The 12,534-nt window shown below is 49.8% G+C and overlaps 2 protein-coding genes across 10 annotated transcripts in view; one reads left to right on the top strand and one right to left on the bottom strand.

Moving 5' to 3' along the window:
- Positions 1-10,735, top strand: part of CAMK1 (calcium/calmodulin dependent protein kinase I) — a 15,199-nt gene extending 4,464 nt beyond the window's left edge. For all 3 annotated transcript variants that reach the window (XM_032290619.1, XM_032290620.1, XM_032290621.1), the window contains 10 exons: positions 973-1,104; positions 4,372-4,446; positions 4,536-4,674; positions 5,986-6,112; positions 6,213-6,288; positions 7,035-7,147; positions 8,021-8,099; positions 8,195-8,282; positions 10,234-10,351; positions 10,457-10,735. In XM_032290619.1, the coding sequence (XP_032146510.1) occupies positions 973-1,104; positions 4,372-4,446; positions 4,536-4,674; positions 5,986-6,112; positions 6,213-6,288; positions 7,035-7,147; positions 8,021-8,099; positions 8,195-8,282; positions 10,234-10,351; positions 10,457-10,539 (1,030 nt within the window). In that variant the 3' untranslated portion in view covers positions 10,540-10,735. The remainder of the gene's footprint in view (positions 1-972; positions 1,105-4,371; positions 4,447-4,535; positions 4,675-5,985; positions 6,113-6,212; positions 6,289-7,034; positions 7,148-8,020; positions 8,100-8,194; positions 8,283-10,233; positions 10,352-10,456) is intronic.
- Positions 3,378-12,534, bottom strand: part of OGG1 (8-oxoguanine DNA glycosylase) — a 14,693-nt gene continuing 5,536 nt past the window's right edge. For 2 of the 7 annotated variants that reach the window (XR_004272518.1, XM_032290611.1), the window contains 2 exons: positions 11,464-11,614; positions 10,671-11,322 (listed from right to left, as the gene is read on the bottom strand). Coding sequence is in view for 6 of the 7 variants with exons in the window: in XM_032290611.1 (XP_032146502.1) it covers positions 11,072-11,322; positions 11,464-11,614 (402 nt within the window). In the remaining variant the exon portion in view is untranslated. Of the gene's footprint in view, positions 3,571-10,670; positions 11,323-11,463; positions 11,615-12,534 lie in introns of those variants that run through there. The other 5 variants (XM_032290612.1, XM_032290617.1, XM_032290613.1 and 2 more) reach the window with 4 other exon arrangements.

Genomic DNA, 12,534 nt, shown 5'->3' with positions numbered 1-12,534 from the left:
TTTTTTTTTTTTTTTTTGAGACGGAGTCTTGCTGTGTCTCCCAGGCTAGAGTGCAGTGGCGCCATCTCAGCTCATTGCAACCCCTGCCTCCTGGGTTCAAGCAATTCTCCACCGCACCTGGCTAGTTTTTGTATTTTTAGTAGAAATAGGGTTTCACCATATTGACCAGGCTGAGCTTGAACTTCTAACCTCGTGATCCACCTGCCTCAGCCTCCCAAAATGCTGGGATTACAGGTGTGAGCCACTGTGCCCAGCCAGTACTGCTTCTTAAAGTTTAATGAGCATACAAATCACCTGAGGATTTTGTTAAACTGTGGATTCTGATTTAGTAAATCTGGGACAAGGCCTAAGATTTTGCGTTTCTTTTCTTTTCTTTTCTTTTTTTGACACAGGATCCAAAGTAGTAGAGATTTTGCATTTCTATAAAAGTACCCAGGTGATGCTGAGGGTTCTTTAAGGTTCTGGGTGTTAAATTAGCAATGACTCAAATTAGCAGAAAAAGGGATGAATCAACTGCACACATAATCAAAAAGCTGAGGTGTAGACTTCAGGCATGGCTGGATCCAGAGGCCCACATAATGTTATCAGGAAATGTATTTGACCATTTCTCAGGTCGGACTTCCTCTGTGTTGATTTCATTCCCAAGCAGGCTCTCCCCAAGTGGTGGAAAAGATGATCACCATTAGCTCCAGGTTTACATGGTACCAGCTCAGCAGGAGCCCCATTCTCAAAGTGCCAAGTAACCTGGCTTGCATCACGTGACCAATTACTGTGGTTAGGGGAGAGACTACTTTGACAGACCAGGCCTGGGTCATGTGACCACTTCTGGAACCAGGGGATGGTTGAGTGACTGGGGAGGGTCATCCACATCCTTGATCCAGCAGTGGTCACAGAACCCATAGGGGATGGAGGAGAGGCTGGAGGGAAGCTGGGGTTCCAGTTCTTCACCTTGTGAATCCCCTCTCCCCATAGGGGGGCCTTCTCGGAGGTGATCCTGGCAGAAGATAAGAGGACGCAGAAGCTGGTGGCCATCAAATGCATTGCCAAGAAGGCCCTGGAGGGCAAGGAAGGAAGCATGGAGAATGAGATTGCTGTCCTGCACAAGTGCGTGGGCCACAGCCTTTCCCTGCCCCAAGTTGACCGTGTCTTGGCCCTCCCATCCTCCTCCTTCCCTACTTTGGAAAAGTCATTTAAACTCTCTAAGCCTCAAATTGCTCATTTATAAAATGGGGATCACAATTTCCACTTGACAGGGTTGTGGGGAATATCAGAGGTCCTTTATTTCAAGGACCTGGCACACAGCTAACATGACAGATGTGATGGAGATGCTAGTGCTTAGTAACAGGGGTTTAACTGTTCAATCAGGTGTAAAGATCCATCCTGAACATGGCTCGAACCCACATATCTCAGTTGGTTTTGTCTCTGGACCTACTCAAGTTCCCCTCACATATTAAAGCCACTCAGCAAGTTTAAAAATGCCTGTCTGCTGACCCCCTGACTAAATCCACAACCAACTGGTCTATGAATTGCTCATGCTGATGTGAAACCTCCTGTCTTCACTGGAAAACTTATAGAGAATCACTTCCAATCTCTCCCCTGAGCTTCCAACCATCCTGGGCAGATCTTTTTTTTGAGTTGGAGTCTCACTCTGTCCCCCTGGCTAGAGCGCAGTGGCACAATCTTGGTTTACTGCAACCTCTGCCTCTCAGGTTCAAGCAATTCTCCTGCCTTAGCCTGAATAGTAGCTGGAATTACAGGCACCCGCCACCATGCCTGGCTAATTTTCATATGTTTAGTAGAGATGGGGTTTCGCTGTTGGCCAGGCTGGTCTCGAACTCCTGACTTCAGGTGATCCACTCACCTTGGCCTCCCAAAGTGCTGGGATTACAGGCATGAGCCACCACTCCCAGTCCCTGGACAGGGCATTTCTAATGAGACCCAGAGAGGACAAGGGACTTGTATACAGTCACAGACTTGTCATGTGACAAGTCTGTGGCACAGCTGAGCCTTCCTCACCATCAAGATCAATTACTGCCTGACCAGCTTGGAGAAACCCCATCTCCACTAAAAATACAAAATTAGCCAGGCATGGTGGCACATGCCTGTAATCCCAGCTACTCAGGAGGCTGAGGCAGGAGAATCATTTGAATCCAGAAGACAGAGGTTGCGGTGAGCCAAGATCGTGCCATTCACTGCACTCTAGCCTGGGCAACAAGAGGGAAACTCCCATCTCCAAAAAAAAAAATCAGTTACCATTATTGGTTCACTTATGAATATTTACTCTGTACCAGGCACTGCCAAGCACCTTACCTGCATTATCTCACATGATCCTCACCCCAACACTTTGAGGGAAGTACTACCATTGGCTTTATTTTATAGGTGAAGAAACTGAGGCTCAGAGAGGTTACATTAAATCTAGCACCTACCCTGTACCAGGTGCTGGAGGAACACTGGCCATCAAGACAAAGCCTCTGGATTCAGGGAGCTTATGTCTGGTGGGGGAGGCTGATAAATGTGTAAACACAGAACTCCCACTCCCTTTTTTTTTTGAGACAGAGTCTCACTCTGTTGCCTGGGTTGGAGTTTAGTGGCATGATCTCAGTTCACCGCAACCTCCGCCTCCTGGGTTCAGGCGCTTCTCCTGCCTCAGCCTCCCGAGTAGCTGGGATTATAGGTGCCCATCACTATGCCCAACTAATTTTTCTGTATTTTTAGTAGAGACAGGGTTTTACCGTGTTGGCCAGGCTGGTCTCAAACTCCTGACCTCATGATTCGCCCACCTCAGCCTCCCAAAGTGCTGGGATTACAGGCGTGAGCCACTGCAAGACGGAGTTTCACTCTATTGCCCAGGCTGGAGTGCAATGATGCGATCTCGGCTCACTTAAACCTCTGTTTCCCAGGTTCAAGCAATTCTCCTGCCTCAGCCTCCCCAGTAGCTGGGAATATAGGCATGTGCCACCATGCCTGGCTAATTTTTGTATTTTTAGTAGAGACAAAGTTTCACCATGTTGGCCAGGCTGGTCTGGATCTCCTGACCTCAAGTGATTCTCCTGCCTTGGCCTCTCAAAGTGCTGTGATTACAGGTGTGAGCCACCACCTAGCCAGAAAACTCTTAAGAGGCATATATCAGGCTGGGTGCAGTGGTTCACGCCTGTAATCCCAGCACTTTGGGAGGCCAAGGCAGGAGGATTGTTTGAGCCCAGGAATTCAACAGTGACCTGGGCAACACGCTGAAACTCTGTCTCTACCAAAAAATATAAAAATTAGCTAGGCATGGTGGTACGTGCCTGTAGACCCAGCTACTCAAGGGGCTGAGGTGGGAGCATCACCTGAGCCCAGGAGGTAAAGGTTTTAGTGAGCTGTGATTGTGCCACTGCACTCCAGCCTAGGCGACAGAGTGAGACCCTGTCTCAAAAAAAAAAAAAAAAAAAAAAAAGTCATACATCATCTGAGCACAGTGGTGAGCCTGCTGGTACTAGCTACTTGACAGAAGAGGATCACTTGAGCCCAGCAGTTCGAGGTTGCAGAGCTACTGCACTCCATCCTAGACAACACAGGAGACTCCATCTGCTGAAAAAAAAAAAAAAAGTCATATTATTGATCATTGTCATGAAGTGAAAAGTCCTGCACCCAAATAGCAAAATGTGACAGAGGCGGGATTTGGACCCAGGTCTGTGTGTGCCAGAGCCCAGTGTCTATCCCCCTACTCTCTCACCTTCCAAGAAATGATAATCAAGCATGGTAAGCCAGCTTTTCCCTTTGGGGCCTAGATCCTTGGTTTGTCCTACCCAGGTTTGCAGGCAGTGTGTGTGTATGTGTTGGGAGTGGTGCGGTGCAAGCTGTCCTGAGCTCTAAACCACTTTTTTTTTTTTTTTTTTTTTTTTTTTTTAGGCAGAGTCCCACTCTGTCACCCAGGCTGGAGTGCAATGGCACCATCTCAGCTCACTGCAACCTCCACCTCACGAGTTCAAGCCATTCTCCCACCTCAGCCTCCTGAGTAGCTGGGATTACAGGTGCATGCCACCACATCCAGCTCATTTTTGTATTTTTAGTAGAGACAGGGTTTCATCATGTTGGTCAGGCTGGTCTCAAACTCCTGACCTCATGATCTGCCCTCCTTGGCCTTCCAAAGTGCTGAGATTACAGGCGTGAGCCACCACGCCCGACCGATTTTTTTTAAGGGTGTCACTCTGTTGTCCAGGCTGGAGTATGGAGTACAGTGGCTATTCACAGGTGCAATCATAACAGATTGCAGCACCAAACTGCTGGGCCCAAGCGATCCTCCTGCCTCAGCCTCCCAAGTTCCCAAGTAGCTTGGACTACAGGTGTACACCACTATGCCTGGCTAAACCACCTCGTTTCTCCTTTCAGGATCAAGCACCCCAACATTGTAGCCCTGGATGACATCTATGAGAGTGGGGGCCACCTTTACCTCATCATGCAGCTGTGAGTGGCCCCACCTCTGCCCCCCTGCCGACACACCTCTTCCTGCTGTCTCAACCCTCTTGGCCAGACTGCCCTATCCCCTGTTGCAGGGTGTCGGGTGGGGAGCTGTTTGATCGTATTGTGGAAAAAGGCTTCTACACAGAGCGGGATGCCAGCCGCCTCATCTTCCAGGTGCTGGATGCTGTGAAGTACCTGCATGACCTGGGCATTGTACACCGGGATCTCAAGGTGAGGCTCGATGAGGTGTGGTGGGCTGGGGTACCCAGAGGTGGGGCCTTTGCAAACCCGAAACTGTCTGACCTTGGACAACTTTCACCCCCTCACTGAGCCTTGGATTTCCATCTACAAGGTGGATCTTATAATCCTTAAACTGCCTCCTCCCATTCTAGTCCAGATACTCAAATGAACACAAAAGTGAATTGTGCTAGTATTTTATCCAAATAAAATTTTATGTCTTTTTCTGATTAAAAAAAAAAAAAAGCAAAACCAGGCACGGTGTCTTACACCTGTAATCCCAGCACTTCAGGAGGCAAGATGGGTGGATCACTTAAGGTGAGGAGTTCGAGACCAGCCTGGCCAACATGGTGAAACCCCTGACTCTACCAAAAATACAAAAACTGGCCAGGTGTGGTGGCAGGTGCCTGTAATCCAAGCTACTTGGGAGGCTGAGGCAGGAGAATCACTTGAACCTGGGAGGCGGAGGTTGCAGTGAGCAAAGATTGCACCATTGCACTCCAGCCTAGGTGACAGAGTGAGACTCCGTCTCAAAAAAAATCCTATTCCCCTTTTGTAGAAAACTTCGATGGGACAGCAAAGCATAAAGAAAAAAGCCAGAGGCTGGGCACGGTGGCTCATGCCTGTAATTCCAGCACTTTGGGACGCTGAGGCAGGCGGATCACGAGGCCGAGGCAGGAGAATCACTTGAACCCAGGAGGCAGAGGTTGCAGTGAGCCGAGATTGCACCACTGTACTCCAGCCTGGGCGACAGAGCAAGATTCAGTTTCAAAAAGAAAAAGAAAAAGGCCAGAAATCCCTGAAATCCTACTCCTCAGAAATAGCGATGGGGCTCACATTTGGCAGTCCATCTCAATCCAGTCTAGAAGGGCACTGGGGCTTAAATTCTGGCCCTGCTACTCCCTAACTACGGGTTCTTGGACAAGTCACTTTGCCTCTGAAGGCATCAGTTCCTTCATCTGTAAAATGGGATTACTCAGACTGGCTTGGCAGAGATGCGGTGAGGATGACATTAAATCAAGCACTAATCCAGGGTCTGGCATATAGTAGGCACTCAAAAATTTCTTTAGGGCTTAGTGCACACCTGAGGTTTATAGAAAGTTCTCTCTCACACTCTCTTGGCTCTTGTCCTTCCTGAAATTTTTGGGCTTCTTGAGAACCTCCTTGATTTTCCTATGGCAGCCATGAAGCCACAGTGGCTTTAGGGGGGTCCATTATTTCTCAGAAGGTGCTTGAAGAGGCAGAAGGTTCTACTGGCCTCTAACCATCTCTGATTGCCCCTTCCCTTCCCTCCTGCCCTCCAAGCCAGAGAATCTGCTGTACTACAGCCTGGATGAAGACTCCAAAATCATGATCTCCGACTTTGGCCTCTCCAAGATGGAGGACCCAGGCAGTGTGCTCTCCACCGCCTGTGGAACTCCGGGATACGTGGGTGCGGAGGGCCCTGGGCTGGGGCTGTGGTGGTGGTGGTGGGGGGAACCAGGAGCTAAATGGCAGAGATTTGTCACCACCATGTCCTTTTCCCTCCATAGCCCCTGAGGTCCTGGCCCAGAAGCCCTACAGCAAGGCTGTGGATTGCTGGTCCATAGGTGTCATTGCCTACATCCTGTAAGTGGGGCTTGGCCATGGTAGGCTGTGGCTCCAGAGTTGTCCTCTCACGCCTGCTTTCCTCTCTTCCTCCCTTTGCTATTCCTTCCTTCCTCCCTCCCTCCCCTTCTTTCCCTTTCTTTCTTCCTTCTACCAATCAATTACTAATATTACTTCCTTCAGTAGATATTATGTTTTAGGCACTGTGCCAGGCACTGGGGATTTAGCAGAGAACAAACCAGACAAAGTGCCTGCCCTCAGGGAGCTTTCTTTCTAGTAGGGAAGACAGCCAATCAACAAGTAAATAAATCTACAAAATAATGTCAGGAGATAAAAATAAATGCTGTGTAGTGACACACGGCTATGAAAAAATAAATAAATAGATAAATACTGTGGAGAGAAACCAAGCAGGGATAGGGAGATGGGGGTGATGCCATTTCAGTAGGGAGGTCAGGGAAGGGCTCGCTGTGGAGGTGATGTTTCAGTGGTGAGGCCACCAGACATTCAAGGTGTGGGGAAAGAGTGGCGTAGGCAGAGGCAATGGCAAGTGCAAAGGCCCTGAGGATGGCAAGATGGCAACACATTCAAGGAACAGAAAGGACAATGTAGCTAGAAGGGGAGTGAGTAGGCAGGCAGGGCTGTGTAGTTTCCATGGGGAACTCCTTCCTGTGGGTCCTGCCTGACCCCTGGGACTGCCCCAGCGCTCCACCCTGGAGCCAATTGGTGCACCTGAAAGTGGAAACGAGGTTGAGTTTCTCCCTGCCCAGGCTCTGCGGTTACCCCCCCTTCTATGACGAGAATGATGCCAAACTCTTTGAACAGATTTTGAAGGCCGAGTACGAGTTTGACTCTCCTTACTGGGACGACATCTCTGACTCTGGTATTTGGGGCTTTTCCCTTTTCCCCGGGCCCTGCCTCTGGTCCTTCCATCACCTGCTTTGGGGGCGGTCTCCCTCCTGCCTGCCTTCTGTCTGATTCTCCAGCACCACACTAAGAGCTGTCTTTGAAACCAGACACCCTACCCTGGGCGCTTCTCTCTGCTTGGCTCCTAGAGTGAGAAATTTTAGGCATTCATTCATTCAATCTTCAAACATAGTGTATTTGAAACTTTTCCCCTACTGACTTCTAATGCCTAAAACACCACCATAAACATTATCATCCCTCCTTTTGTGCCCCCTATTAAGAAGCAAACCTGTGAAGCTACTATCAATTGTTTATGCATGGGTATAAATACACTGAGATTACTCAAGAACAAGTTTTTCATTTTTATTTCTTTTTTTTTTTTGAGACAAAGTGTTGCTCTGTCGCCCAGGTTGGAGTGCAGTGACACAATCTTGGCTCACTGCAGCCTCCACCTTCTGGGTTCAAGCAGTTCTCCGCCTGTCTCCCGAGTAGCTGGGACTACAGGTGCACGCCACCACGCCTGGCTAATTTTTGTATTTCTAGTAGAGATGGAGTTTTACCGTATTGGTCAGGCTGGTCTCAAACTCCTGATCTCAGGAGATCCACCTGCCTTGGCCTCACCACTGTGCCTGGCCAAGAACAAATTTTTCTTAAGAAAGGAAAGAGCTGGAAGGCTTGGGGTGGAGTGGGAGGATTTGAAGAAGAGCACAGGTAGGGTGGGATAGGGCACGGACTGATCTGGCCTCTTTGTCTTGTTTTGATGCCAGGCCAGACCTGAGGGAGTGGGTATCTTGGGGAGTCCACAGGCACTATCATGCCGTCAGTCTTTGCTTTTGTCTTGGTGGTTTAGCCAAAGATTTCATCCGGCACTTGATGGAGAAGGACCCAGAGAAAAGATTCACCTGTGAGCAGGCCTTGCAGCACCCATGGTGAGAATTCACACAAGCTGTGAGCTGGGTGGGATCTGGGGCCCCCAGGTCTGCCTCTGCCCTCAAAGGCAGCCCATCACACAACCTCATTCTAGGATTGCAGGCGATACAGCTCTAGATAAGAATATCCACCAGTCGGTGAGTGAGCAGATCAAGAAGAACTTTGCTAAGAGCAAGTGGAAGGTGAGTCCGTATCCCTAGTTCTGGTCCCAGCCTCCCCAGGACTCCTCCCCATCCCTATCCATGCTCAGCTTGCACAGCACCTAGCACCAAGCTAGTCATACAGTAACTGCCTAGGGATCCTTACTGAAGAACTTCATTCATTCAACAAACACTCCCAATATCTTCCCTTTTCCAGAGAGGTTCCCTCACCTCCAAGTCTTGAGGGAGAAGGTATAATTCTTCAGGAGGCATCTGATTCAGCCTATGGGGTCCAGGAAAGATCATAAATGTGGTGATGACCCGACAGAGCTGTCAGTGAAGTAGCAATCAGCCAGGCACAGTGGAATAATGTCTGCAGCCATTCAGGGAAGTGCCAGTGCTAAGCCTGGCCAGACAGGAGGGCCTGAGGGGATTGAGAGGCAGGAGCCCAGGTTGGAGAGGCAGATAGGGGCCAGGCCTCTTAGGGCCTCAGATGCCAAAGAGGAGCACCAGCTTGATCCTGAGGGCACTGAGGAGCCCCAGCAGAACCTGAGGCAAGAATCTGCTGCATAGCAACAGCTCTCAGGGCTGAGCAAGGTGGCTCATGCCTATAATGCCAGCATTTTGGGAGGCCGAGGTGGGCAGATCACCTGAGGTCAGGAGCTTGAGACCAGCCTGGCCAACATGGTGAAACCCTGTCTCTACTAAAAATACAAAAATTAGCTGCACATGGTTGTACGTGCCTGTAATCCCAGCTGCTCGGGAGGCTGAGGCAGAATTACTTGAACCTGGAAGGTGGTGGTTGCAGTGTGCCAAGATTGTACCACTGCACTTCAGCCTGGGTGACAAAGTGAGACTCTCTCTCAAAAAAAAGAAAGAGCTTAGCTGGGCATGGTGGCGCGTGCCTGTAATCCCAGCTACTCAGGAGGCTGAGGCAGGAGAATTGCCTGAATCCAGGAGACGGAGGTTGCAGTGAGCCGAGATCGCGCCATTGCACTCCAGCCTGGGTAACAAGAGTGAAACTCCGTTTCAAAAAAAAAAAAAAAAAGAGCTCTCAGAGAATGGCGTGGAGTAAAGACTGGGTGACCCATTAGGAGGCTGTGAGAGAGATACGGGCAGGAGAGGTTAAAGGTTTGGATCACAGTAGTAGCAGCATGGGTGGAGAATAACGGTTGATCCAGGGGTCATTTAGGAGGTGGAACTAAGACGTGATGATGGAATGGACATTGGGGGAAAGAGATGTCAAGGGCTGGCCCAAGCTTGTGGTTGTGAACAGAGTGGACAGTGGTACCATTACTGAGATGGTAATCACAGGGACAGAAACATGTCTTGGAGGCATGGTTTTAGTTTTAGACATGGTGTGTGGGATAGCTAGGTGGACATGTTGACTAGACACACACACACACACCTGGGCAAGTTACTTCAGCTTTCTGTGCCTCAGTTTGCTTCTTTAAAAATGGTGATATTAATTAGCTGGGTGTGGTGGTGCGTGTCTGTAATCTCAGCTACTCAGGAGGCTGAGGCAGGAGAACTGGTTGAAGCTGGGAGGTAGAGGTTGCACTGAGCCGAGATCATGCCACTGCACGCCAGCCTGGGAAACAGAGTGAGACTACGTCTCAAAAAAAAAAAAAAAGAAAGAAAAAGGAAATGGTGATATTAATAGCACATACCTCAAAGACTTGTGAAGATTAAGTGAATTACTATGTAAAGTGCTTATAGCAGTAGCTGACACACAGTGCTATATAGCGTTTGCTATTACATACTAATATGAGTTAGAGTTATGTGTCTATTTTTATATATATACATATATTTAACATATGTGCATGTGTGTATAAATATATAACAAAGCCTTGTAGAGGTTTTTGAGGGGCTTTTGGGGAATCAGTAAAATAACATCTGAATGAAAATAACAGAACAATTGCAAGAATCCCACTACGCCCCTGCCCCATGACTTTTGACTCTCTCAAAAGTCCCTTCTTCCCTCTGCCTACAGCAAGCCTTCAATGCCACGGCTGTGGTGCGGCACATGAGGAAGCTGCAGCTGGGCACCAGCCAGGAGGGGCAGGGGCAGACCGCAAGCCACGGGGAGCTGCTAACACCAGCAGCTGGGGGTGAGGAGCAGGCTCTGCAGAAGGGCATGGGTGGTTGATGAAGAGGCACCTGGGCTGGAAGGGAGGGCCTGCCCCTGCGGCCAGCTCTGTTCTCTTCCCATGCAGGGCCAGCAGCTGGCTGCTGCTGTCGAGACTGCTGCGTGGAGCCGGGCCCAGAACTGTCTCCCACACTGCCCCGCCAGCTCTAGGGCCCTGGACCTTGGGTCAGGATCCCCTATGTGGGAGGGCTTGAGGGCAGCCTGCTCCCCTTCCCTCCCTAAACTGGGAGTTTCCCTGCCCTGTCCCCTCCTCACCCACTTCCCCAGCATTCCTCACTGCATTTTCCATACAAATGTTTCTATTTTATTGTTCCTTCTTGTAATAAAGGGAAGAAGATAAAACCATCTTTGGCTCTGTTTCCCCAAACAGCCCCCACCCTACCTTGTTGTGCAAACTAACTGCTTGATTTAGGGGTACCTGGCCCTTGAGGTAGTTGCAGGGAGGCCCCTCCCCAACATGAGACTGGGTAGGGATGGGGAGACAGAATGGAGAGGAAGGTGCTTGGGGAATTTCTTTGTCCAAGGCGCCCCATCTAGTCTTCCGGCCCTTTGGAACCTTTTCTGCGCTTTGCTGGTGCCTCCTGAGCACGGCGGGATTGACGCAGGTCAGCACTGAACAGCACCTGTAGGAGGGTGGAGTCTGTGTGGGGAGGAGGGTACACTGCGGTCGGGGCTGGTGGGACTAGTGACAGTGTTGGGAGGTGGAAGAGTCCATGGGGAACAGGGCCAAAGGCAACGAGAGTTCACTGGGGTTGGGACGGCTGGCTGGAGAGTCCTTTAGGGCCACCTGCGGTGGTGGTAGTGGAAGAGTCCACTGGGTTAGGGCTGGAGGAGAAGTCCTATGGGGTCTGGGCTGGAGAAGGGGAAACCTAGGTATACTCACTGCTTGTGCCCAGCCAGCATAAGGTCCCCACAGGCTCCGGAAAAAGTTTCCTAAATCAGAAGTAATAAGGCTGTTATCTGACCCCTTCTGTGACCCATCAACAGAGGTAGGGTCTGAGGGAGAGGTGACTAGAGAGAAGTTTCCACCATCCCAGCCCACTGCCAGCCCTGCAGCCCACTTTCTCTCCTCACCCAGTTCCTTGTTGGTCTGGGGGCTTGGGCCCTTTGACTGGGACGTGGTAGGGTGCCAGCTGTAGTCACGTTGGGCAATCTGCCACATGTGGACATCCACAGGCACAGCCTGGGGCTTGTCTAGGGCCATCAGGCAGATGCAGTCAGCCACCTTTGACAGACACAGAATGAGTCCTTGAGGAAGAAGGACAGCATCCGGCCAGCATCTTGCTTATAGCCCCAAAGCCAGCTGCTTTCTCGTTCACTCTGGGGTTACTGTTGTTCTATATTCTCAATCAATAAATACTATCTATGAATACACTTTGTTTTTACAGATGGAGTCTTGCTTTGTTGCCCAGGATAGAGTGCACTGGTACAATCTTGGCTCACTGCAACCTCCGCCTCCCAGGTTCAAGCAATTCTCCTGCCTCAGCCTCCCACCACATGTTGCTAATTTTTGTATTTTTAGTAGAGACAGGGTTTCACCATGTTGGCCAACCTGGTCTCGAACTCCTGACTTCAAGTGATCCACCTACCTCGCCCTCCCAAAATGCTGGGATTACAGGCGTGAGCCACCATGCCCAGCTTATGAATACACTGAAATAGCTGTAAAAAAAAGCTGGTACTGGGTGAACACCTATGTGGGCCAGGTTCTTATCATAACCTGGGAAGACGGTATTACCACACCCGTTTTACAGACAAGAAAACTGAGGCTCTGAAAGGTGAAGTGACCTGGTCAAAGTCACATGGCTAAAAATAGGCAGAACCAAGATTTAATGTTAGGCCATGTAGTCCAGAGCCCATCAAAAAAATTCTTTAAGCAAAAATTAATTTCTTTTTTTTTTTTTTTTTTTGAGACGGAGTTTCGCTCTTGTTACCCCGGCTGGAATGCAATGGCGCGATCTCGGCTCACCGCAACCTCCGTCTCCTGGGTTCAGGCAATTCTCCTGCCTTAGCCTCCCAAGTAGCTGGGATTACAGGCACGTGCCACCATGCCCAGCTAATTTTTTTTGTATTTTTAGTAGAGACGGGGTTTCACCATGTTGACCAGGATGGTCTCGATCTCTTGACCTCGTGATCCACCCGCCTCGG

The sequence above is a fragment of the Sapajus apella genome, unplaced genomic scaffold (assembly GCF_009761245.1).
Source record: "Sapajus apella isolate SASKATOON/1434 unplaced genomic scaffold, GSC_monkey_1.0 scaffold23, whole genome shotgun sequence".
In the NCBI taxonomy this organism is placed as follows: Eukaryota; Metazoa; Chordata; class Mammalia; order Primates; family Cebidae; genus Sapajus; species Sapajus apella.
The sequence above is the reverse complement of the archived record's forward strand: the minus strand, read 5'-3'. Positions and strand labels throughout refer to the sequence as shown.